General features: G+C 44.1%; 1 protein-coding gene across 1 annotated transcript in view; it reads left to right on the forward strand.

The window, feature by feature from the left end:
* The window catches only part of NRDC (nardilysin convertase), a 29084-nt gene extending 14531 nt beyond the window's left edge, over positions 1-14553 (forward strand). The window contains exons 21-31 of the mRNA XM_069737913.1: positions 300-427; positions 925-1087; positions 6610-6641; positions 6987-7125; positions 7208-7255; positions 8302-8354; positions 8680-8763; positions 9987-10077; positions 10584-10700; positions 11017-11106; positions 11673-14553. Of these exons, the coding sequence (XP_069594014.1) occupies positions 300-427; positions 925-1087; positions 6610-6641; positions 6987-7125; positions 7208-7255; positions 8302-8354; positions 8680-8763; positions 9987-10077; positions 10584-10700; positions 11017-11106; positions 11673-11873 (1146 nt within the window). The 3' untranslated portion in view covers positions 11874-14553. The remainder of the gene's footprint in view (positions 1-299; positions 428-924; positions 1088-6609; positions 6642-6986; positions 7126-7207; positions 7256-8301; positions 8355-8679; positions 8764-9986; positions 10078-10583; positions 10701-11016; positions 11107-11672) is intronic.
* Positions 14554-26999: the final 12446 nt, after the last annotated feature.

Consider the following 26999-nt stretch of genomic DNA (forward strand, 5'->3'; position numbering starts at 1 on the left):
TCCAACAATGTCATGTATGTCTATGAGGCTGAAGAGCTCTGGTCTGGAAATTCCAGCATGTCCACGTACTGTGAAATTCAGACACGTGAGACAAAAATTTACCATCTGTTTGGATGAGTTCTGGTGGATTAGGCCCTTCCATATTTTTTTTCTGTACTGCATTCTTATAAAAAGTGGGACCTCCAGCGATGAGCATCATCTTACTTATTCTTACTTAGGTCCCCACATAGTCGGCCCTTTGCTTGAAATGGCATCAGATTGTGCTTTATGTTTCTACCTTTCTTTTCCTCTTTGTGTAGCTCCTTTTTGAGTTGATCATCGATTACTTGGCTGACTTTACGGCTTCTTCTGACGTCTATGAGATGATCACAGAACAACTTAAAAAGACCTACTTCAACCTTCTGATCAAACCTGAGAAACTGGGAAAGTAAGTGCACAATGTGCAGGTATTTGGACGGGAGGATGTTGGCTTGTTATTGAGCGGAAAACGACTTTATACAAATTGATCGGGGTCGTTTGCTTAAATTGCCGAAAACCGGTGGGAACAGATCGAATGTTTTTATGATGGTTCTGTCCCCAAACGGCATGATGTTATCGGCAGCACATGAGCGGAGTGCTGCTGAGAACGAGGATCTTTATATTGACGTTACTATCTGATCACTGGATGAACAAGTTCTGCTGTTCTTTGGGTGATCGCTTGTATGGTTACATGGGCTGATAATTGGCAAATGCTCGTTTGCCGATTTATCGCCTTGTCTAAATTGCTATAATATGTAAGTTTTGGCACACAACTTTCCTGTAACTTTTTAGTGTCGGTCATTACAAGCTGGTGTCTTACAAAATGTGGCACTGGGGGTTACAGTGTATGCTGCTAAACCGATCCTCTTCAATACACCGGGATTTTACTTCTTTTCTCTCCTCCAGGGATGTGCGACTCTTGATCTTGGAACATAATCGTTGGTCTATGATCGAAAAATACCACACGATCCACAAAGGCTTGACTTTGGAACAACTACTCTCATTTGTTGAGGAGTTCAAGTCTCGATTATACGTAGAAGGTTTGGTCCAGGGCAACTTCATCAGTAAGGTGAGTGGAGATTCATGGTGGCACCTTCGCGTTTTTGGTATTCCATAAACTTTTCATCCATGAAATGCTGGGAGCTGAAGATCGAGATGTGTCTGACTTGATCTCAAGTAGTAAACTGCATCATTTTCTCTTAAGAAGGGGGAGAAAAACAGATTGATGCAGTGTATAGGTTTTGTAGGGAAACCATTAGATAACTTGTTGAGTTGAGTAAATTGATTTGAGCCCTACGGACAGCTTTTTACATGCCACCATCTGCATTTTCTCTTTTGATTAGCCGGTCGCATGCAATGTCATCGTTGAGGCACAACTCGGACATGATGTTGCACCAGGCCGTCTAATCAAAAGAGGAGGCAAGATGACGGCAAGTAGGAGGCGATTTGTAGGGCTCCTGTTCACAGTCTCGCAATGCAGACCTAACAGTTGTACTAGAGTCCTGTGAATTTTATATGCTCAGCTCTAATTATCTTCATTTACACCTCTGCTTGTTCTGGAATTTTCAGTCACAGTGGCCGTCCTACTTGGTGTTAGACAACCCTCCTTGAACATACAGAGGTACTTGTCAGTCACTTGTAAGACCGCCCACTGGACTCCTAAATTCAGAATAAGCTGGGATGTGAGTGCTGAATATTTCTGCCTTGTGGTTTGAGCTGTCTTTAGGGGAGGTGGGGGTTCTCCAGATTCAGGCCCTCCCAAAAACAGGGTTTATAAAGGGGCTATTGCAATGGTTTGTTAAACTTTTAGATGCATTTTAGGCACTTTAAACTATTTTTCTTCTTTATCGCTTCATTGGGGGATACAGCAGAGATCACGGGTGTATGCTGCTACCACTAGGAGGCTGACACTAAACAGAAAAAAAGGCTAACTCCTCCCCAGCAGTGTACACCCCACCGACCGGACAAAGTGTCCAAAGCAGGCAGACAGGATTCTGCTTTCACCTCCATCTCTACCTTTTTGTTGTGTTTTGTGAATCATTTCCCTTTTTCTTTCAGACATGACTTGTGAGGGCGACAGAGTGGAGTTGTCACTCTGATCTCCCACCTAGAGACCGAGAGCACGTTGTGCGGCTGTGTCTCTACCCCCCCAACACATCGAATGTTTGGGGCTTCCCGGCGGATGGTCATTTTCACCAATCCCCTGCCTGCTTGTCCCCCAGAGCCTGACTGTGTAGAGAGAGGATGGATCTTTTACCTGTCAGCCGCCTGAAACACAGTGTCTGGGATGTCTGATGTCTGTCTTCCATTACCGTTCTGCGAAGAAAGATTTGGGATCTGGGATTTGGGACCTTTCTGACCTCGGACGGGATAGGATGTCTGAGGTCAAATCCCCTGCTTTGATATGGGCTCCGGCGGTGAGCCCGCATCAAAGCCGCAACATATCAGCTGTTTTGTACATCTGACATGTGCACACAATAGCAGCGGGTGGAACAGATATCCACCCGTCGCTATTAACTAGTTAAATGCTGCTGTCAAACGCTGACATCTCTCATCTTCGCTGACCCCCGTCTCTTGAACTGGCCTAGCCTGTGGAATCAGGTGCACTCCTCTAGAGTTTAGTCCATCTCGGTCCCAGACAGGGCAGACCTGGGCACGAGGGCTGATCCTGCGACCTGCAAGTGCAAAGTTAGCCGGCGGTTACAAACAATAGTCATGGACTTACTCATGGTGAAAGGTGGACAGAGTACCAGGAGGTTGTGGGCATAGGTAAACACTCCATAGCTGCGGTCAAGGTCAGACACCGGTAGGACAGAGTAGTGACCCGAGAGAGAGGGGGCGCACAGTAGTGTGTGGTCGCAGGGGGCTCCTGAGCCAGGGCAGAGGAGCCGAGAGTATAGAATTAAGACCATATAGAAAAAAAACAGGTACTAATCTGTGTGAGGCATAACATGTAAATTCCCTGTGGAGCCTCGGAGTGGGTGAGGGGCCCAACTGGGATCCCGGGGGTTTGACAGTTCCCAAAAAAAAGCATAATGTAACCGGCTCTTTCCATGAGACATTGCTTCTGACGCCCCATCACCTGTAGGAGCGCTGACTGGACAGGACACTCGTGGCGGTACCACTGTGGCCGGGTTACAGCACAGCTCTATGTGGCACTGTGGTCTTCTCCATAGGGAAAGTGGGTGCAGCTCCTGTACACACTATAAACAGGAGCACCCTTACCAAGTACTGGGGATCTACCTGACCGAAGGCCATGGGTTGCGGGAGGCACCAACGTCAGTGAGTGGGAAGAAACACCGGAATAGTGCGGCAGCAAGTTCTTTGATAAGATGACGGTGCCCAGAGGAACCAGAAGGGGTGGGCGCATACCTAACGCTGGAAGAAAGCCAGCTCGCCAAGAGCAGAAAAGATGGTGGGGGGGTGATGCCGACTGTAATAGGGAGGAGTAAGGAGCGTGTTAGAAAGTGCGCGGAGTTCCTGCTAGTCTGCATGAAAAGAGCACTCTGATAGGCTCAGAGCAGTGGGTGGAGGAGCTGGAGAGAGCCAGAGTGCACCATTGGCTGGGCTGCCAGGGGTGTGGCCAGACCACTGGAGAGTACCCTGGCAAATGCCGGGAGCAAAATTTTAAGCCGCACCGAGAGGAAACCCAGGGCATCGAGGATGCCGCCACTTGTTTTGCGGTAATGTGTGGGCCGCAAGTGACCCCTGCGGCACCCACTTCTATGCGGCCTCTGAGATATACGCACTACAGGGCCACCACAGGGTGAGACTAAGGCCGGGGTCACACTTGTGAGTGCAATGCTAGAAACTCGCACGAGTCTCTCACCTCAATACCTGGCCAGTTCACCTCATACCAAACAGGCACCTCGTCTATGTTGCCTCTTTTGCCAATTCTCTCCGTTCGCCAAGAGAACCTCCGCTTTTTAAGAGATGAGAACACCTTCTCATGCCGGCTCTACCATGCGGCCAGTCAGCCATTTTCTATTTCCAGAGGTTTTTATATTCAACTCTTTTTGTCACGGAAAGAGGATTTCACTCTATATCTGAAGCTTATGTACAGGGGTAGCCCTCTTTTGGATGGAGTCTCTGCTTTCAGCATAGGTCCCATGGAAAAGGTGGAATCTCTCCGCTCTGTGATGCTTCCATGGAACTTGAAGAGTTCCTCTGCTCGGTAGACATCCAGGATGCTTACCTTCACATTCCTATCAGGTCTACAAAGATTCCTCCAGTTCGCTGTTCTTGAACCACCCACCGATCCCAGGGTCTTTTAAGAATGTTTTAGCTATGACATTGACTGTTCTCTGAACAGTACCTCCTATCAGGGCCTCCTCTCACCAGGCCTGCTGCAAGAGTCACCTTTTTTCTCAATACCTTATCTTGTCACAGCTGGATCATCAGCAAATTCACGTTGTCCCTGATCTTGGCCCAAAACCTTGTTTTCCTAGGTGTGGAACTCTACAACATTCGCACTAGGGCCTTTTGTTCCAAGGAAAGAGTCTCGGCCCTTCTCTTTGATATCTAATCTCTCAGGTAACCTTCTCCCTGCTCCCTTCAGCTCTGTATGATCATGTTGGGCAAAATGGTGGCGGCACTGAGAGAGGTTCCATTCGCTCAGTCCACACTCGTTCTCTTCTGCTGACCCTTCCTTCACGATTAGACAGGACGATCACATTCCTAGAACGGCCCATAGTCCTTCCCTCTCGGGTAAAGCTTTCCTGACTGGGCAGAGTTCCTCTCCTCTCATCCATCATATGACTCCCTTTCTGCGAGTCGGTGTAAGGTCGTGACGACAGAGTTCAGCCTCCTGGATTGGGAAGCTGTGTCCCAGGAGCTCGCGGCCCAGGACCACTGGAAGCAACCAGGAATCCTCTTTTCCTATCAGCCTGCTGACTATACGTGTCAATATCAGCCGTGGCTTACATCAATCACTAGGGTGGAACACTAAGAAGGTCAGCCTGTCAGAGCTATCCTGCATCCTGGTTTGGCCCGAACTCAACGTCCCGGCTCTCTACGTGGTACACATCCCTGGGTCACCTTTTCTAGCTGACCCGAAAGAGCCTAGTAACATCCCCTGGAGATTCCCAGATTGTCTAGATCTACTTTCCCAGGGTCCCCTCTTCACCAGAATTCACCAGGCTTCTGGTTTCTTTGACCAGGTTATTCAAACCATGTTTGATGCGAGGTAACAGTCTTCTTCCTGTATATAACATCGCAAATTGGAAGGCCTTGTTTTTTTTTGATGGTGCGAGACCAATCTCCTCTCGTTAATGTCTTCTGTCTTCCATCACTGTTGGCCTTCTTACAGTCATGCCTAAATTCTGGTCTGTCTGTGACACCCCCCAAGGGGTCAGGTTGCTGCCTTTTTCTATCCTCTCCCAGAAGTTCTTGGCCTCTTTCCCAAACCAGAATTTTCCTTAAGGGAGTTGCCCACTCCGTCCCTCCCTGTCCCTCCTTATCAGCCCTCCGGCATCCGTGGAATCTCATTATAGCGTTGTCCGTTCTTCAGGGTTCACCCTTTGATCCCATTTACGATATCTCATTCTGTTTGCCTTCATAGAAGGTTTTGTTTCCTGTAGCAATCACCTCCATTAGGTATGTCTCCAAACTTGCATCTCTTCCTATTGTGTGTCTTCCTGGTGGGCCACAAGGATAAGGTAGTCCCACATCCGGTCCCATCCTTCAGACGTTCGGTTCTCCTTTTGTTGATTCCTGATGGCGATCTTCCCACTTCCAAGACCTCCATTGCCTGGTGGATTTCTTGTCCCGTCATGGAAGTATACCAAGTAAAGAAAGGCCTCTGCCTTATAACTGCTAAGCTGCTTCCTGGTCTCAGTCCTTATCTTCTCCAAGTTCTACACGGTTCTCACCTAGGCTTCGGCGGACATCTACCTGGAGAGGAAAGTTCTGTGTACAACAGTTGACCGGGCTTAGTTCCAGGAGTAGCTCTTTTCTCCCACCCTAGGGACTGCTTCAGGACGTCCCATGGTTTCCTGTGTCCCCCAATGAAGCGATAGAGAAAAGAAGATTTTTGGTACTCAACATAAAATCTCTTTCTCAGAGCCTTCATTGGGGGACACAGCACCCGCTCTTGATGTGCCTTTGTTGAATCACTTTAGGGTAATCTTTTATATCTTCCTTTCCTACTGCTTTCTCGCTAACTGATTGTCTCCTTGACAGTTTTTGGGCCTACCCTGCCTAGTGGCAGCGTCTTACACGCATGTTCCCCAATGAAGGCTCCGAGAAAGAGGTGAGTATCCAAAATCTTCTTTTAAAAACAAAAAAATATGGGACTATGCTTTTCTTACTACCTTATATACCAGGGTAGCATTATTCATGTGCACATACCTAATAACTTGGTAAATTAATGCATACAAATTTTTTTTGCAAATTAAAAATAAGCGTGCACCGTGTGTACTGTCCGGATACAGGACTCTTGGGAGGCTCCGTGGTACATTTGCTTTGCTAGTGGTGTCCTAATCCTTATGTTTGCAATTCTTCTTTTCTCTCTCTTTAGCCTGTTCTTTGTGTAGTTGCACGATCATATACTTTTGTGTAATACTCTTCTCATATATACTTTGTTTCCTCCAGGAGTCCGCAGAGTTTCTGAATTATGTTAGAAGGTGAGACTATAACCGCGACGTTTCCTTTCTGAACCTTGTGCGACCGATATTGGATTTTCAGATGACACTGATCATTACAATGTATTATCGATGTTTGATTTGTGGGGGTCTTGCCATTCGGACGTCCATTCATACCTTGGCCCAACACTGCAATTTTTGATATACACATACAAAGAAGACTTTAGGATGTCATTTTTTAAGTCTTGTTAGGATGGGAGAGGGGAATTATATCTGTAAAATTGGCTCCATCAGTAATGTATTGGGAAGATACATGGGGGGCACCGTCTAGATTCGGCACTTCTTCTTGTACCCCCCCTATACCTGACATGATCTCGTATTCATTAGTAAGCTGAAGTGTCTGCCTCTGAAGAACAAGGTCCCGGTGCAGTTCCAGGTGGTGGAGTTGCCGACTTCTCACCATCTGTGTAAAGTCAAGTCTCTGAATAAAGGCGACTCCAACTCCGAGGTCACTGTGTATTACCAGGTGGGAACAGGAGAGATTTTATCACTAAGCCCAAGATTTGTTGTTGCTGAATTTATTGAGTTTTTTCTTTTTTTTTATGCAGTCTGGTGCTAGGAATTTACATGACTACACTCTGATGGAGCTGCTGGTGGTAAGTGATTTTAGATTTTTGTCCCAATGTATTCATATTTTTATTTTAAAATTAGTTTTTTTTTAAATATTTTTTGGCTTTCATATGATTATATAGTGGCCTTTTAGGCTGGGGTTACACAGCACCTTTGGCCAAAACCCAAGGTTGCTAGGTGTCGCTGATACATCAGAGCGCAATACAAGCGAATGGAGACGCAATGCAACCACAAAAAGCAAGTTGCAAGAAGTTCAACCGCGTCAAATGTTTTACAACTTGTGACCCCATTCACTTGCATTGCACTGCAACACCTAGCGAACTTTAGTCGTGTAACAGATGTAGCCCTGGCCTTATTCTCCTCTGTTTTACAGCCACAGGTTCCCTGCCATGGCCGCAGGCGCCTCGTGGTCCCCGGCCCTGGCCGCAGGCGCCTCGTGGTCCCCGGCCCTGGCCGCAGGCGCCTCGTGGTCCCCGGCCCTGGCCGCAGGCGCCTCGTGGTCCCCGGCCCTGGCCGCAGGCGCCTCGTGGTCCCCGGCCCTGGCCGCAGGCGCCTCGTGGTCCCCGGCCCTGGCCGCAGGCGCCTCGTGGTCCCCAACCCTGGCCGCAGGCGCCTCGTGGTCCCCGGCCGCAGGCGCCTCGTGGTCCCCGGCCGCAGGCGCCTCGTGGTCCCCGGCCCCAGGCGCCTCGTGGTCCCCGGCCCTGGCCGCAGGTGTCTCGTGACCTGAACAAATATGTATATGCCAAGGAGGCATGAAAAAATACAGCAGCTATTTGGCTGTGTGAATCATTGCTTGGATAGATGTATCCAGGGTCCTGAAATGTGCACAAGGAATAATTCATTACCAGTGCATAATCATGGAAAACACAGAAGAGCCTCAGACGTAGCTACTACATCCCAGGAGCAGGACTGTGACGACCGTAGCAAGGACTGTGAATGCAGAACTTCGGTGGTGCTGAAATTCATGTTTGAGCTGTTGCATTAAGAGGAACAATACAGTGGGGTCGTTGAATTTCACACCAGCAAGGATCAGTTTATTTTTATTTTTTTAATTTTGATTTAATTTTTCCAGATGCACATGGAGGAACCTTGCTTTGACTTTCTAAGAACCAAGCAAACTCTCGGGTAAGAAGCCACAGGAGCGGGAAGATTTTTAAGTAGCCCCTGTCCTCTCTCCATGGGACTTCTGGAGATGGTAGAGTGCAGCCATCATCTATCTCCGGGTGTTTCATAGACCATGACTAGGGCAGAGGTGTGTATGCTCATTCTCTGCTCCATTGAGGCCTTTGTTCTTTTGATTAATGGAGGTCCCAGACATCCAACCCTCAGCAATCTGCAAGTTATCCCCTAATCTATGGATTGGGGATAACGTCAGTCTTAGTGTAATCTCTTTAATAACGTTCTGCATATAGAAGGCAGAAATACTGATCTCCACCTCCCTCATCTACAGGTACCATGTATATCCAACCTGCAGAAATACATCTGGAATCCTTGGATTTTCAGTCACTGTCGAAACGCAAGCAAATAAATTCAAGTGAGTGACGTGATAGTATCACCAATAATTTATTTCAGATCAGTCACCCCTTTTATTTTGTCCTTTCACGTTTGGTGCAGTTATACTCATTGCTGCTCAGTCCTACACAGGTGCACATACCTCCCCGAGCTTGTATCGCTGCTTACACCGGCAGTGTCCAGACTGCGCTCCGGTTACCACCTATTCATCTAGGAATTGCAGAATGTTCTGTCCGGAGCCTCCATCTACGATGCCGTAATCTATTTTAAAGGGCAAAAGAATACAAGCAATTAACTTGCTGGGACCCCCACGATTCATAGATTGTCGGAGTGGCACCGCTTGTTAAAAGCTGACGCTCGTAGATTTTCTTTGCACGGTTACACTCCCTTTAAATGAAGTGTCCTAGACAGAGGTAAGAAAGTGTGCTGGAATTAGGGCTGATGCACCTCGTCCCTTTTGTTACTGATCTGAGGTTGGAACTCCCATTTATCTTCTGTATTTTAGACTGTAGGGCGTTTATATCAGACAAGTACTCTCCGTTGCTTTTTGGATTGCAGTCAGACCCATTTTATTCTATGGGGCAGTGCAGATCTGCCATTTTTTTTTCTCATACCAATTCAGCAAGAGAAAAATAATGCAGCATGATGCGATCTGCAGCGTGTTTCCGATGGCATGCACCCATTCAAGTCTATGGGTGCATGGAAATTATCGGTTTACACTCGGATTTCCGTGGATTCACAATGGAGAAGATGGAGAAAACTCCATCTTCTCCCTGGTGTGAGTCTACAGAGATCCAAGTGCGGTCCGATGATTTCCACACACCCGTAGACTTGAATGGGTCCTGTGGATAAGGCCATAGTTGTACGCCTGATGAGTATTAGATGGGAATTATCTTGTTGTCTCATATCCTGCTGTGTGGAACTACAGAGGCACCAGGAACATCTCACAGCCAGTGTGGAGGAAAGAGGAATGTACAGTGCGCCTGGGAAGGAATTTGAAAAATTGTGCTGAGTAGAGGATCGGGGGAGGGGTGCAGATCTGATTAATGCTAGGCCATATGGAAAAAAACAGATTCAGTATCCAGGGAGCATGGCCTTCTTATTTATAGTGTGTCCACCCCAGTAGCCATCATGTCCTATTCCACAAAAGGTGCTGCCCTCCTAGGTGCAAAAGTGGCTTTTACATGGGTTTTAAATTTTTTTTTTTTTAATTTATTTTTTAACATTGTGACTTCTCTTATGCAGCTCTGAGGTGGTGGACAAAAAAATAGAAGAATTTCTGGTTTGCTTTGGGGAAAAAATTGAGAGCCTAACGGAAGAATCCTTTAATACACAGGTAACTTATTAAAAAATAAAAGAAGTAGCAGAAAGCTCTTGCAGAATTGTCCGAGTTTGTCAAATTGTTACTGTGCTACAGCAAAAGGAAAAAATAAATAGCGGTCCATAGAGTTATATTGAAAGGCAGAGAGGGGAACAAGCAACAATATGGTACTAAGATGGCTTCTCAAATTTGCTGTCTCTATAAATCTGACCTCTCAAATCCAGAAAATTTAATAATTAGTCATTGTATTATAAAAAAAAAAGAAAAATTGCTGCAGCAGGAGCCTCTCCCCTCTATCCTTTCTGCAGCAGGAGCCTCTCCCCTCTATCCTTTCTGCAGCAGGATATACAGATTGTTACATTCATTGCATGTTCTTTTCATTCTACAAAAATGGAACAGATCAACCGGCGTTTATTTTTCTGATTCTGCAGAAAATCCTACAGTTACAAATGGAGGCGTTACTGTTCTCCTTCATTTCTAGATTTAGCCGTCCTCTAACCGGTGCGGATTTGTTTCTGCAGGTTAATGCTTTAATAAAGCTGAAGGAATGTGAGGACACGCACCTCGGAGAAGAAGTGGACAGGAACTGGGGAGAAGTCCTCACCCAGCAGTATCTGTTTGACCGCCTGGAGCACGAGGTACGTCCATGATCTCACTCCGGAATGTATTATCGCTGGAGATTTACACAATAGAATGTCACAATATTCCAGGGTCTCTGTTACAGCACAGCGCACGTCCTATGTAAATGGCCATAGTGAATTCTTGGGGTTTATTCAATGGGGACAGACTTGTCGCAGCCATTTTTATGACTCCATTTCATCTCAACGGGGATCTGGGAAGCAAAATGTTTCTGCAAAACCCATGTTCACAAATTGGATTATTGCAGGACTTTATGTGAGCATTTCTTAATTCACTAACTGCTGAGCATCAATAATTCTATAATGTTCATTTCAGATTAAGGTCCTGAAGACATTTATTAAAGAAGACATGACCAAATGGTTCCAGGCTCATAGAGACTGCGACAGGAAGGTTCTGAGTGTCCACGTGAGTGCCGTTTTGTGATATTGTGGCTGCGCACACGGAAAGCATGAGATCTGGAGAGTATAAGCAAGGTTTTTTTTAAAAAATTATTCAACCAACGCGTTTCGGCCCCGGACCGACAACACACTAGAGGCACCGAAACGCGTTGGTTGAATGAAACAAACCTTATTTATATTCTCCGGATCTCATCCTTTCCACAAGTGCTTTTAGCATGTAGCTGATGATCAGCACAACCCGCTTCCCCCACAAACTCCATTTTTCTGGGATTGTCCAGCGACACTCATTTCCCCATCGTGCCAGTGACATCACATCTACACTTACCTGCCGGGACACGTGTTGAATCACCAGGTATCATCCACCTGTTCTGTCCATTAGAACTGGGCACACACGTGATACCTGTCAATCGTGTACGTGTCTGAGCTCATCCGTGTAGACTGGTCATCAGCGCCGCTCCCCTCCGTGGAAACGAGTGCGAAGAACAATATTGGCGCCAAACTTCTTCCTTTACGTAGACGCTCGTCCGCTTATTGGTCTGATAAATTGACTAATCCGGATTCTTTTCATCACAGGTGGTTGGATTCGGTGAGAAGGAACCAGACGTCGTTGCCTCTCCGACTCCATCCGGGGAACCCGAATCGTCTTACGGGAACATCACCGATCTGATTTTCCTTCCCGCATCTCCTCTAATGGCTGACACTGTGCAAATCACTGACCTTCGCAGCTTTACCAGCACCTTAAAACTGCTGCCCTATCACAAAATAGTCGTGTGAGAACTGATGGGACTCGTCTACACTTTTTGGTTTATAGCTTATTTTTCCTGGATGCTTTTAAAAAGACAGTTTATTTAAAAAAAAAAAAAAAAAAGTAGCCCGACACAGCTCTGATACGAGCGCAGGCAGACTCTGGCACAACGGCGGCCTTTGGTGTCATTTTTTTCATGTACGTTGCCCCTGAACACCGAGGAACCATGGCTGTCTTAGTCACACACATAAGAGAAGAGCTGGATGGCATTCATGATGTAGGTCTATATATATTTTGTTTTTTTTGCACGGCTGCTTTAAAAAAAAAAAACACAACAACAACAACCAGTCAACTGACATACAAGTCACCATTGTGTTCCACTACCCCACGGGGGACGCTTGCCTTTTATGCAAGTCCTTTGGTGACACGGACTCTCCCAATTTTTTTTTTTTTTTTGCAGCTCTGTTTACACGGTTCGGCTCCTGTGTAAAATCACAAGCCCACCAGGTATTCTCCAAATTCGATTCCAGTAAAATCTGAAAATTTATTAGCTACTTTACCACCAATTAAATATACTATTATCTGCTACTCAACATCCAAGGTGCTGACCCCATAAGTATCTATTTCTTTTTTTTTTTTTTTTTTCATCCACCGTGATGATGATATTTTTGTAAATCCCACCCACTTCACTCATATTGTAATACACTGTGAATTTTTCACCCACATTTCCACAGCAGATTTGCTGTGTAGGGCATACGCTAAATGGTGAGGGGAGTAGGTTTCACCCCCTACCCCGTAAAGTGTATAGGCAAGATGGAGCTCTAAGGTCCATACACAACAGCTGAGCCATCCAACTCTCTAACCAGTATGGGGTCATCCTGACTTTCTTCAGAAGGATCGGACATGCTGGATAGTAACATGCTCAGTTCGTTGTTCTTTAGAGTAAGCCGCCCAAGGTGCCTGGCAACCACTTATTTTACCATTTGAGAACACATGCACATATGTGTAACAACTGATAATCCACCGCTTTTTTTTTTTTTTTTTTTAATACGAGACCCTAAAGGGGTATTCCCATATCCAAGATCCTATCCCAATATGTAGTAGGTGCAATAATAATACCTAAAACCTCCAATTAGAAATGGAGTATAGTTCTTCTGATTAGCTATGTTGCATGTATAGGGCTTTGCCGTAGCTTAGGTATTCATGGTTACGACCACCAACAACTAGCTGTCACTATGTGAATGGTCGTAACCATGAATACTTTAAGCTGCTGCAATGCTCTACACATGGAGTAAGCGACATAGCTAATTGGGAGAACTATACTAAATTTCAAAGTGGAGGTATTTGCTAATATTATTACACCTGCTGCATATTGGGATAGGATGTTGGATATGGAAAAAAAACAATTTAAAACCAGAGTCCAAGCTAAATTGTTTATTTTATTTTTTTTTCTAAAAGTTTCCCATACATCTTTCACGCTGCCCTGGTTCAGTTGTCGCACTGGACACCGGGACAGAATGTTTTTACATCACTCTCAGTTCTGTTCAGTGAACAGAACGTCACAAAGAGTTGCGTGGATATTGTTGCATTGATCGTTATGTGTTTTCTTTCACATACACATCACTGTATATTAAGAGTGGAGGTTATACATTTTTGTGGATGACAAAAAAAAAGGAGTTAAAAAGGATTTTGTCAGATTAGAAGGGACAAAAGGAAATTATTCCCCAAACAGCGCCACTCCACTCCATAGGCCGCATCTGGTACTGCAGCCCAGCCTTATTGAATCAAATTGGGCTGAGAAATATTTCCAGGCACAAGTAAAAGATAAGTGGTCTGGAAAAAATATCCCCTATGTTTTTTTATTATTATTATTATTATTTTTTTTTTAGCCAACCCCTATAAATAACATGGTTGCTTATATTTATCCTCTGCTGTTTTTAAAATGTGTGGTTCGGTTTTATTGGTTTTTGCTTATTTTATAAGTTTGGGGATTTTTGTGGGGGGAAGGGGAGAAGCAAACAAAAGAGAACTATTCACAGAACTCATCCAGTATCACCACCGTCCCTACTGTGGGGGCTTTCCATACGGACGGCCACGTTCAGCCTTTTAGACAATAAATGGGACCGTTACGTATTTATGAGGGGATGGATCAGGTCCCCAAAACATTTACTGAATTGCTGCTTCTATTGTATTCAGGTTTGTATATTAACATTTAGATTCCGGACGAAGACGCGCTCGTAACCCCGGATCTAGCCAACGGGTCTTAGGCTGGGGTCACATTGCGTTTTGGTCAGAGCGCTAACGGACAGCGTTGCACGGCGAAATTAACGCCATGCAACGCGTCCGTTAGCGCTCCCATTGCCCGCAATGTACCAGCGCATTGCTAGCGCGTGTCATTTTCGGCACGCGCTAGCGACGCGCCGGTCTTTTGTAGCGCGCCTCGGACGCTGCTTGCAGCGTCCGCGGCGCGCCCGAGGTCCGTTCCCCGCTCTCGCAGATCGGGGATCTGCGAGAGCGGGGACGTTAACGCGACCCCGAAACGCGACCCTTTAAAAACATTGCGTTAGCGCAATCCGCTAGCGCTAAACGGATTGCACTAACGCAATGTGACCCTAGCCTTATCCATCACTGCGTGATCATTGTGCTTGGAAGCGCTGCAGTAAGGCAGATTACACTGTAACAAGTTAATAAAACTTACGCTTTAACTTATTCTTTCTTCTTCGTGAGTTAATAAAGTAACTGTCCTTTCACACAACCCTTTCAACCACAGGTTAAAAACAGGATTTTTGGTTGCTTTCCGTAAAATCTGTTTCTCGAAGCCTCTATTTGGGGACACAGGAACCATGGGTGTATGCTGCTGCCACTAGGAGGCTGACACTATGCAAATAGAAAAATTACCTCCTCCACAGTGTACACCCCACCGACTGGAAGTAGTGAGAAAGCAGTAGGAGAAGCAACATGTAAAAGAGAAAGAACAGCTCTGTTTATTGTGTTATATTGTTAAACATGGGAGGGTGCTGTGTCCCCCAATGAATGGCTCTGAGAAAAGTATTTTACGGTGAGTACACAAAAATCCCTATTTCTCTATCACTTCATTGGGGGACACAGAAACCATGGGGTGTATGCTGCTGCCACTAGGAGGCAGACACTATGCAAATAGAAAAATTACCTCCTCCACAGTGTACACCCCACCGACTGGAAGTAGTGAGAAAGCAGTAGGAGAAGCAACATGTAAAAGAAAGAACAGCTCTGTTTATTGTGTTATATTGTTAAACATGGGAGGGTGCTGTGTCCCCCAATGAATGGCTCTGAGAAAAGTATTTTACGGTGAGTACACAAAAATCCCTATTTCTCTATCACTTCATTGGGGGACACAGAAACCATGGGGTGTATGCTGCTGCCACTAGGAGGCAGACACTATGCAAATAGAAAAGTTAGCTCCTCCTCTGCAGGAAGTCGGTGAGTACACAAAAATCCCTATTTCTCTATCGCTTCATTGGGGGACACAGGAAACCATGGGACATCCCAAAGCAGTTCCTGGGAGGTGAACAGCAGTCAACTCCAATCAGATCGGAGAAAATCCCCACCGTTGCCTGCAAGGTCTTTCTACCTAAGCCGTGTGGTAAAGAAAATGTCTAGCACAGCCTGAGGAGGAGGTGCTCAAGAATAGGTTCCCAAACCTTAATAAGTGAAATAGTATATACTTTGCACACTCCAGTAAATGTAATGCAAAAGGTGTATTTAATGCAATACATACAGTAGTCACAAACGTTTTGGTCTGCAAGGACTTTGTGTGCTACAAACAAAATAATAAATGTGCATAAACATAAAAATACAAAACCAAAGTATATACAGTGAAAAGATAAACGATCTATAGAATCACACTGGTCATAAATTGTATCGTGAAAACAACCACATAGTTATTCCTACAACTACATCAACTCAAAAAAAGGAATTTACTTCTTATGTGGAGGACAATATATTATAATAAATTCTAGAGAGCCAAGGGTATGGCGAAAAAAAGGTTATGCAGAGGAGCGATAAAGACAAAGGACATGGTGGATGAGTACGTACCTAATGATAGCGAAATATAGGTGTATATGGTAAAAAACCTATTTGGAGACCGTTTGCATCTAAAAAATAATAAAGGGGAGGTGGTGATGGTGTTACTAATGAAGCGTGATATTACATGTGAACATGCCATGCAAATGTGCAGTACCTACCAGCACAGGAAAAAAGGGGAAAATGCTGGTAAAAAGGAAGGCCACAACATGGCCAATCTGAGGAAAAACATGTGTAAATGAACAGGAGTAGCCTAAAGGAGCCCATGCTGTATAAAGTGGAGAAGGGGACGCAATATGTATCTCTAAGGCTACGTTCACATTTGCGTTGTGCGGGGCTGCGTCGGCGACACAATGCAAACAAAAACGCATGCAAAACGCATTGTTTTGTGACGCATGCGTCCTTTTTTGGCATGATTTTGGACGCAAAAAAAATGCAACTTGCTGCGTTCTCTGCGCCCTGACACTTGCGCCAAAAAAGACGCATGCGTCACAAAACGCAAGACAACGCATGTCCATGCGCCCCCATGTTAAATATAGGGGCGCATGATGCATGCGTCGCCGCGGCTGCGCCCGACGCAGCCCCTCAAAACGCTAATGTGAACGTACCCTTACCGAATCACAGAACTGCGGCAGGAGGAGGCAGAGACGCGGTGTCCACCGCTAGTCAAAGGTGAGAGACAGGCGCGTGTGTGCGCTCTTAAGTACAGCGGCCAATGTTGGCGAATCGTTCTGTGTATTTTGTATGCTGCAGGATGATATTGGTGTACAAACAGTATCCGATAGTTGGCAGAAGTCTCCTTGGTATTAGTGGCACAATTCTGAATGTCCTTTTAGCCTGGAATGCACTACCGTTGCTATGTATCAGTGGAACGCACATCGCTCTCACCGCTCATGTGACACATACGCGCCACTTCCGGTCCGCCGCTTCCTGCCTCACCTCTCAGCTACAGCGCGCACATTTCGCCACTGTACTTAAGAGCGCAGCTACTCACAGTAGTTGTCCTGTTTTCCGCTTTCAGGCTGTAGGACAGCTGGAAGAGGAAGGTCCCGTAGGAAAGGCACTATTCGGTCCCAGGAGGCGGAAAATGGCGGCCGTGAGAGGATGTAGGAAGGGGGCGGAGCCAGTGCTGCAGCTAGGCCCAAGTGAAGCCGGGACCTAGATTACTGCTGGTGACTGCCAGAGCATGGGGGAGCGGTGCGGAGAATCTAAAAACGCCGCAAAAGAATGCCTGGAGCACCCAAAACTTAAGGGGGAAAGGTCCCTAATGCCCAACTCCGCAGCTAGGCCCGGGAGAATAAAAGAAAAAATTGATCTTCTTTGATCTTATCATCTTTCCTTCTTCGCCGCACCTGGGGGGGGAGAGAGAGGCAGTACCTCCCCTTCCAAGAAAGGTCGGATGTCCGATAATCCAGCGTTGTGGGACATCCACGTCTCCTCAAACCGACAGGCTCTGGTGGGCGAGTGGTTGGGAGACAGAGGCAGGACCGACAATCGGATCACCTCAACACGCTTCTGTGTTAGGGGCTGAGGTCCTGCCGACTAGATGTATGAGGATACGGGGTGGCACTACACGCCGTACTCATAGTCTCTGTGTGGGGGTACAGTAGTGACCGTTCACACTGTATCCCTCTGTGGTACCTGAAAAGGAACGACGCACACTGAGGTAGATATGGGTCTAATGAAAGACCCGTGTCCACCTCCTACTGACACTAAGCTAAACTGAAGATCCTACTTCCTGTCGGTGGGGTGTACACTGCAGAGGAGGAGACAACTTTTTATTTGCATAGTGTCAGCCTCCTAGTGCCAGCAGCATACACCCATGGTTCCTGTGTCCCCCAATGAAGCGATAGAGAAACTTATTTTAGTGGACACACCATATCATTCTCATGCTCTGTCATTTGTATTCATTATTTTTAAGTAGGAGCATTCTGCCAGCATTATAGGTGCTGGAGGCTTTTTTTCCCCTTCACTTCCCAAAAGTGAAGTATAGAATAATATTTGTGTGAGATTTCTGGAAGTTGTCATGTCGTTGTAGTTGTTCAGCAGAAATCATCACCACATTGGGAAATAGAAATGAACATTATGGTTCTTCATCACAACGTGGAGAAGACAAAAACCGAACCATACAACAATCAACATCTAATTAAAAAAAAGTCTGCAGCTGTTACACTTCAGCAATAGTGTTTAAAGTTGGCCATAAAATAATTAGCCGTTTAACTCGCCTATATTTGTAGGATCTATTGCTTTGTATGGTGATCCTAACCGCAGACATCGCACTGGCCGCAGACTGTTTACCAGTTTACGAGAAATCAACAAAGTCTGCCAACTGTATAATCTGTGGTCATCTTCTCCGTACTTTCAGAAATGTCTTGAGGAAATTAAACTTTTACACATGAGATAACTGTTAGCCGATATTGCTAGCGGGAGAGAAATAACTAGTTTAGGTTAAACTAGAAACTTGAACCGTGTGTATATTTGATTATGTTCACACCATATTGTTTTTTCTGTCCTGTTTTTTTTCTCCAACATAATAGGAGATGTCCTTCTAATTATCTACTTATTCGCACCATTTTTACATGTTGCCTCCTGTTTTAAACAGGAAAAAATGAAAAATGGTTTCCCCAAGAACTTGGCGTGAACCTGGGCGTATATATATATGTATATATTAGTGATAAACAGATATAAATCAATGCCAGCGAAAGGGAAAGTAAAACCAGTCGCACCATAAAAGGACTGAACACCGCCATACTGGAACCACAGGAGAACTGGTTCATTCTTCGTCCATCGCTGCTTCTTAGGCCGCCGTCACACATGCGAGTTTTACGGACGTAAGAGCGCAGAATCTACGTCCGTAAAACTCGCAAAAAATACGGCACAATTATTCTCTATGCCCCTGCTCCTATTTGCCGTATTTTACTGATCAGTATTATACGGCTTTCTACGGCCGTACAAAATCGCAGCATGCTGCGTTTGTCACCGTACTGCGCAAGAAATACGCCAATGAAAGTCTATGGAAGCGTGAAAAATACGGATTACACACGGACAAGCAGTGTGACTTGCGAGAAATACGCAGCGCTGTTAGAGAGAAAAGCCGGTAATTCAGTGCGGTGTACAGTAAAATCACACTGACAGCTTCCAGTCCAATAGATATAATAAATGTGTACACATAGAATAGGTATATATATATATATATATATATGTCAGTGAGACACATATATGTATATATATTAATATTTATTCCAGCGCTAGACAGCTTAAAAGCTGGTAATTCAATTACCGGCTTTTTCTTTCTCCTTCATAAAACCCGACATGATTTGAGACATGGTTTACATACAGTAAACCATGTCTTCTCTCCATTTTTTTTGCAGATTCCACACTACTAATGTCAGTAGTGTGTATCTGCAAAATTTGGCCGTTCTAGCTCTTAAAATAAAGGGTTAACTGGCGGAAAAAATTGGCGTGGGCTCCCGCGCAATTTTCTCCGCCAGAGTAGTAAAGCCAGTGACTGAGGGCAGATATTAATAGCCTGGAGAGGGTCCACGGTTATTGGCCCCCCCCTGGCTAAAAATATCTGCCCCCAGCCACCCCAGAACAGGCACATCTGGAAGATGCGCCTATTCTGGCACTTGGCCACTCTCTTCCCATTCCCGTGTAGCGGTGGGATATGGGGTAATGAAGGGTTAATGCCACCTTGCTATTGTAAGGTGACATTAAGCCTAATTAATAATGGAGAGGCGTCAATTATGACACCTATCCATTATTAATCCAATTGTAGTGAAGGGTTAAATAAAACACAAACACATTCTTTAAAATTATTTTAATGAAATAAAAACAATGGTTGTTGTAGTATTTTATTCAACGCCCAATCCAGTCACTGAAGACCCTCGTTCTGTGAGTAAAGAAACATAATAAACCAACAATATACTTACCCTCCGCAGATCTGTAACGTCCAACGATGTAAATCCTTCTGAAGGGGTTAAAACATTTTGCAGCAAGGAGCTGTGCTAATGCAGGCTGCTCCTCGCTGCAAAACCCCAGGGAATGAGGCTAAAAATAGATCAATGATCTATATTTAGCATCATTTGCGGTGAGGCGCCCTCTGCTGGCTGTTCATAGATCGTGGGAAATTACCTAGAAAGCCAGGGAGCCAGGGAGCTTTCTAGGTAATTTCCCACGATCTATGAACAGCCAGCAGAGGGCGCCTCACCGCAAATGATGCTAAATATAGATCATTGATCTATTTTTAGCCTCATTCCCTGGGGTTTTGCAGCGAGGAGCAGCCTGCATTAGCACAGCTCCTTGCTGCAAAATGTTTTAACCCCTTCAGAAGGATTTACATCGTTGGACGTTACAGATCTGCGGAGGGTAAGTATATTGTTGGTTTATTATGTTTCTTTACTCACAGAACGAGGGTCTTCAGTGACTGGATTGGGCGTTGAATAAAATACTACAACAACCATTGTTTTTATTTCATTAAAATAATTTTAAAGAATGTGTTTGTGTTTTATTTAACCCTTCACTACAATTGGATTAATAATGGATAGGTGTCATAATTGACGCCTCTCCATTATTAATTAGGCTTAATGTCACCTTACAATAGCAAGGTGGCATTAACCCTTCATTACCCCATATCCCACCGCTACACGGGAATGGGAAGAGAGTGGCCAAGTGCCAGAATAGGCGCATCTTCCAGATGTGCCTGTTCTGGGGTGGCTGGGGGCAGATATTTTTAGCCAGGGGGGGGCCAATAACCGTGGACCCTCTCCAGGCTATTAATATCTGCCCTCAGTCACTGGCTTTACTACTCTGGCGGAGAAAATTGCGCGGGAGCCCACGCCAATTTTTTCCGCCAGTTAACCCTTTATTTTAAGAGCTAGAACGGCCAAATTTTGCAGATACACACTACTGACATTAGTAGTGTGGAATCTGCAAAAAAAATGGAGAGAAGACATGGTTTACTGTATGTAAACCATGTCTCAAATCATGTCGGGTTTTATGAAGGAGAAAGAAAAAGCCGGTAATTGAATTACCGGCTTTCAAGCTGTATAGCGCTGGAATAAGTATTAATATATATACATATATGTGTCTACTGACATATATATATATATATATATATATATATTCTTTTCTTTTTGGGACACATGGATCACTTCTATAGCGGTATGTTGGTTTTGCAAGCCTGCGAGAAAACCACGCAGTACGGATGCCATACGGATTACATACGGAGGATGCCATGCGCAAAAAACGCTGACACAGCCTGCCTACGGAGGAGCAACGGACCATTTTTTTGGGGACTTTTCAGCGTATTACGGCCGTAATATACGGACCGTATTGTTTTACGCTGTGTGTGACGCCGGCCTTACTCGTGAGTACGGTAACTTGTTTGCTATTTTTGTGTCGAATTATAAAGCCTGAAAACTTGATGAGAACCGGACTAAAGACAACATCCGCCTTGATTTTGGATATTTCTACAGATTCTCCATCCTCCAAAAGAACTATATAGATAGAAAAAAAAAAATCTCTGTGGCGTGTGAGTTTGGAATAGGAGAACTATAATGTGGGGCTCAGTGAGGACGGAGGGCGATTAGCGATGGCGCAATACGGAATATGGCGACACTATAAAGACGAAATAAATAATAAAATGTTCTGTATATATAGAAAAGCCAGATGGGAATGAAAGGTCAAGAAAGGAAAATAAATAGTGGGAAGCTCGGGATTGGAATCGGAATGTTGAGAGGAACACGGAATGTTCAACGGCTTAACCCTTAAGGGTATGTGCACACGTAGGTGGGATGTCTGCGGATTTTTCCACACCTGTTTTTGTAAATCCGCAGGTAAACCGCACTGCGGATTACCAGCGGATTTACTGCGGAATTACCGCGTTTTTTTGTACGGATTCCACCTGCGGTTTTACACCTGCGGATTCCTATTATGGAGCAGGTGTAAACCGCTGTGGAATGAAGATGCTGCAGAATAAACAGCGCAGCGTTTCCGCGCGTTTTTTTTTCCGCAGCATGTGCACTGCGAATTTGTTTTCCATAGGTTTACATGGTACTGTAAACTCATGGAAAACAGCTGCAGATCCGCAGCGTCAAAACCGCCGTGGATCCGCAGCAAAATCCACGTGTGCACATACCCTTACTGTACAAGATGTATGGTGTCTTAAAAAATATATTTATTTAGTGTTTATACTTATGTAACATCACATAATGAGCGGTGTATTTCTTTCTTTTTTTTATGACTATGAACTTTATAAACTTTTTATTTATTTATTTTTTTTTACTATAGTTTTAAAACAAACTGACCCCATTCGCTGTGCAGCATAAATAATTAGTTTTATTCCAGTGCTCAGTAGTACGATTAATGTTGACAGATTTTGGTATATATAGATTTTCACTACGTACGCACAATAAAAGCACATTTCATGGAGAAAAAAAAAGCTTCTCTGCATTTCATGAGAACTTATTTTTGCGATGCATTACCTATTAACTCATTAAAAACCCAATTATTAGTTTCCGAGCTTTTGTGTTTGTTTTTTTCTCATCACTTTTATTTTTCTGTCGAAAGACGGCTTATTTTTTGATGACGAGTTGACGTTTTGAATGACGTCACATAATGTACAGAAAAAAAATGTTATTGTATTTTTTTTAATGGAGAAAAGAAGGATAGCGGTGATTACTAACTTTCATTTTTATATATATATATTTTTGAAACCTTTTTTTGTTTGTTTTGATAGTCTCTCTAGGCCGGTATTTGAACCTGTATTGTAGTATATATTGCAATCACATTTCTCCTAGGATGCATTTAAAGGGAACTAGTATCCAGAAATACTATTTACCTGCAAATATAGGGTTAAATAGTGTTACAACCAGGCTCCCTTAAGCCATCTAGACTGCTTGGTCAATAGAGAAAGGGTTCTCTCCATCACCCCTTTGCCCCTCTTTCTACATGATCAAAGGTTCCCAGTAAAGGATCTAAAGACGCAACAAATAAAAATGGCAGAAATGCAGCTTTTTAATGGAGAATATATGTGTATAGTAATGGTGAGATCGCAGGGCTCTGCAATGCCATTTACCATCAGGGTTTCTCGTATGTAAAAAAAAAAAATATATCAAAACCTGACGAAGGTTCCCAAGCTTCTAGCAAAGTGCCAGTAAAAGTGAAAAACTGTCGGCAGCGGATTAATGTCTGTACTGTCCAGCCGTTTAACAGTGAATATATATATATATATATATATATATATATATACATATATATATATATATATATATATATATATATATATCTTCAGGAACAAAGGTAACACAGCTTACAACTGGTAGATCTTATAGCTTAAGATCTTAGCTTCTTGTCTGTAAGCTTGGAAAGTGAAAGTAAAACGTGTATGAAAATTTTCCCTACTGAAAATCCCCTGCGTGAGGCTATGTGCACACGTAAAATGGAGCACTGCGGATTTTTCCGCAGCAGATTTGATAAATCCGCAGTGGAAAACTTCTGCGGTTTTTACTGTGGATTTATTGTGGATTCTACTGCGGATTCCACTGCGGTTTTCCATCTGCAGTTTTCTATTGGAGCAGATAGAAAACTGCTGCGGATTGCGCACAAAGAATTGACATGCTGCGGAACATAATCCGCTGCGTTTCCGCGCGTTTTTTTCCGCAGCATGGGCACAGCGTTTTTGGTTTCCCATAGGTTTACATTGTACTGTAAACTCAAGGGAAACTGCTGCGGATCCGCAGCAAAATCTGCATCGTGTGCACATAGCCTTACACATTATGCGCAGTGTAGACAAGATTTTATGATGTCTGCACCATTTCCACAGTAGATGAGTCTCAGGTGCACGTGGCCTTGGTCCTTCTCCATGTGATTACTTCTCACTTCCAGCTGTATTAGATCTCTTTCTATAAAGGAGTGTGAGCTATGGCAGACAGCACTCGTTCTCAGGGAAGTGGCTGCTGAATTGTAGGGGTGTAATCACAGGGGACCGGTGAGTTTTGGGGGGTTTGTTAGTAGGATAATACAGGAATCTATGGGTGACTTTTTTTTTATACCTCTGCACAACCTGGAGGTGGAATGGAGCAGTAATACAGCAATGTCAATGGGATGGGGGATAAATTACTGATTGCTCTTGGCTCAGCTGCTGGGACCCTCAGTGATCCTGAGATTGGGGCTTCATGCCCCCTAAAAATGGGGCTTTGCAGAGTCATCCTGAAGGCATGAGTGTTCCCCACTCCATTCATTGTCTATGGGACTGCGGAGTGCAGGGGTCTAGAGCCACAATCTTGGGATCGTTTCTAGATTGACTGCACTTTATTTTTTTTTTTTTAATATAAAGCTTAGTTTTTTTAAAGGAGGTTTTTTTACACTGAATTTTCACTGCACAAAAAATGCAGCATCTCAGTTTCAGCAGCGTAGATGTGAGTAATACATCTCATGTCCACTGTGCTTTTTTTTATTATTGCTCTGTGGCAACTGACTTGCGGTGGGTGTTTGAAATGCGCAGCATGTCAATTTCCGAGTTACCAGGAAGCATCAATCAAATCGGCTTTAAGACCTCAACTAACAAAACTGCTGCATCAAAAACATGATAAAAGCATAGGTTAAAAAAAACTGACTCAAGAATGTAATGGGGGGGTCAAGTAGCTGAACTTACCAAATAGGTGCAGAAATTCCACAACATCCAATACTCATCATGGTTCTGGAACCTGAGATCAGAGGAGCATTTTTCTTTTCTTTTCTTTAGGCTCAAATGTCTCTGGGTTAAAAAAAAATGCAGCAGATCCTAATCTCTGCCATTATTTACGATATTTCTATCAATTAACCCATTAAAATTTTTCTGACGTTTTCAAACTGTAGAGGAGCAAGGACAGGCTGTGGCAAGACCTGCCCAACATATTCATTGAAAAGCTGCAGCGTAAGGCTACGTTCACATTAGCGTTTTGCGTGGTTGCGTCGGGCGCAGCAGCGGCGACTCATGCGCCCCTATATTTAACATGGGGGGCGCATGGACATGCGTTGTGCTGCGTTTTGCGACGCATGCGTTTTTTTTGCCGCAAGCGTTGGGCGCAGAAAACGCAGCAAGTTGTATTTTTTTTTTTTTTTTTTTGCGTCCAAATTTCGGCAAAAAAGGACGCATGCGTCGCAAAACGCTGCGTTTTAGCATGCGTTTTGTTGCGTTTTTGTGTGCGTTGCGTCTTCGACGCAACATCGCACAATGCAAATGTGAACGTAGCCTAACTTACTCCGGTCTCTGACCGGAGTACATTTCTGTAAGTGGTGCACACAAGTGATAAGATGTGCTGAAATAAAATGTACTAATGAGTCTGGCCCCCAGTGTATGTTTTTCAAGTCTTGATCCAGTCGTACTTTAACCCCTTAACCCCAGAGGTATTTTCGGTTTTGCGTTTTCGTTTTTCGCTCCCTTTCTTCCCAGAGTGACAACTTTTTTTTACTTTTCCGTCAATATGGCCATGTGAGGGCTTATTTTTTATGGGATGAGTTGTACTTTTGAACAACACCATTGGTTTTACCATGTCGTGTACTAGAAAACGGGGAAAAAAATTCCAAGTGTGGTGAAATTGCAAAAAAAGTGCAATCCCACACCTGTTCTTTGCTTGGCTTTTTACCTGGTTCCATAAATGCTAAAACTGACCTGCTATTATGATTCTCCAGGTCATTACGAGTTAATAGACACCAAATATGTCTAGGTTCTTTTTTTATCTAAGTGGTGAATAAGAATTCCAAACTTTGCTAAAAAAAAAAATAGTGCAATGTTCCAATACCCCTAGCGTCTCTATTATTATTATTTTTTTTTTTTTTTGTGATCTCGGGTTGAGTGAGGGCTTATTTTTTTGCTGACAGTTTTAATGATACCATTTTGGTGCAGATACGACCTTTTGATCACCTGTTATTGCATTTTAATGCAATGTTGTGGCAAGCAAAAAAAGTAATTCTGGCGTTTTGACTTCTTGCTATGCCATTTAGCAATCAGGTTAATCCCCTTTTTTTTTTTTTTTTTTTTTTATTGATCGGGCGATTCTGAATAATGTACGTACGACACTTGCCCCCATTTGGAAGAAGCCTGGTAGGCGAAACGGCGCTGTCGGGGTGGCGGCATGGGCGATATTGACAGTCTTTAACGATGTAGGTGTCATCTGGTTTTTTTACGCTTTATCTCAAGCTATGTGTCAGTGCCTTTATCACATAAATGTTTGCACAATAGCATACGTTTTGGGCTGTTTTTGTAGGAGTACTCACAGAGAGCTTAATTTTTTGGTGACGGTTTAGTCTTCATATAGCTAATAGTCTTTAGCATTGTTGCACCTTATCTGCAGTCTCTGTATAGGCGGCTCTTAATTGTAGCCCTATATTTTCCTATTATGGTTGCCCTGCTTTTTGGCATTTCTTGCTTTGTGCTCTTTTCATTACTTGGCACTAGGTACATTTATCAATCTTAATAAGCATATAACCTTTCCTAGTGAAATTTGGTGTTTAAATTATGATCGCCCAGTAGCCGCCATTTTTGTTTTTAATTGAGATTCTTTTTGTTTTATGTAGTTGTGGTCATATTCATTTAATATTATTGTTTGTTATATCTAATAAAATATTGTATTTTATTTTCCTTGTTTGCCTTTTTTTCCCCCATGTTCATATATGGGAATTGTTTCTTCATAATTTTTGAGGCTTTATTATTTGATTAAGGGATACGTGTTATACGTATGTATGACGTGTGTGTGTGTGTGTGACGTGTGTGACACGTGTGTGTGTGTGTGTGTGTGTCACGTGTGTGTGACGTGTGTGTGTGACACGTGTGTGTGTGTCACGTGTGTGTGTGCGTGACACGTGTGACACGTGTGTGTGTGACACGTGTGTGTGTGACGTGTGTGTGTGTGTGACACGTGTGTGTGTGTGTGTGTGACACGTGTGTGTGTGTGTGTGTGTGACACGTGTGTGTGTGTGACACGTGTGTGTGTGTGACACGTGTGTGTGTGTGTGACACGTGTGTGTGTGTGTGTGTGACACGTGTGTGTGTGTGTGTGTGTGTGTGACACGTGTGTGTGTGTGTGTGTGTGTGTGTGACACGTGTGTGT

The sequence above is a fragment of the Ranitomeya imitator genome, chromosome 8 (assembly GCF_032444005.1).
Source record: "Ranitomeya imitator isolate aRanImi1 chromosome 8, aRanImi1.pri, whole genome shotgun sequence".
NCBI classification, from domain to species: Eukaryota; Metazoa; Chordata; class Amphibia; order Anura; family Dendrobatidae; genus Ranitomeya; species Ranitomeya imitator.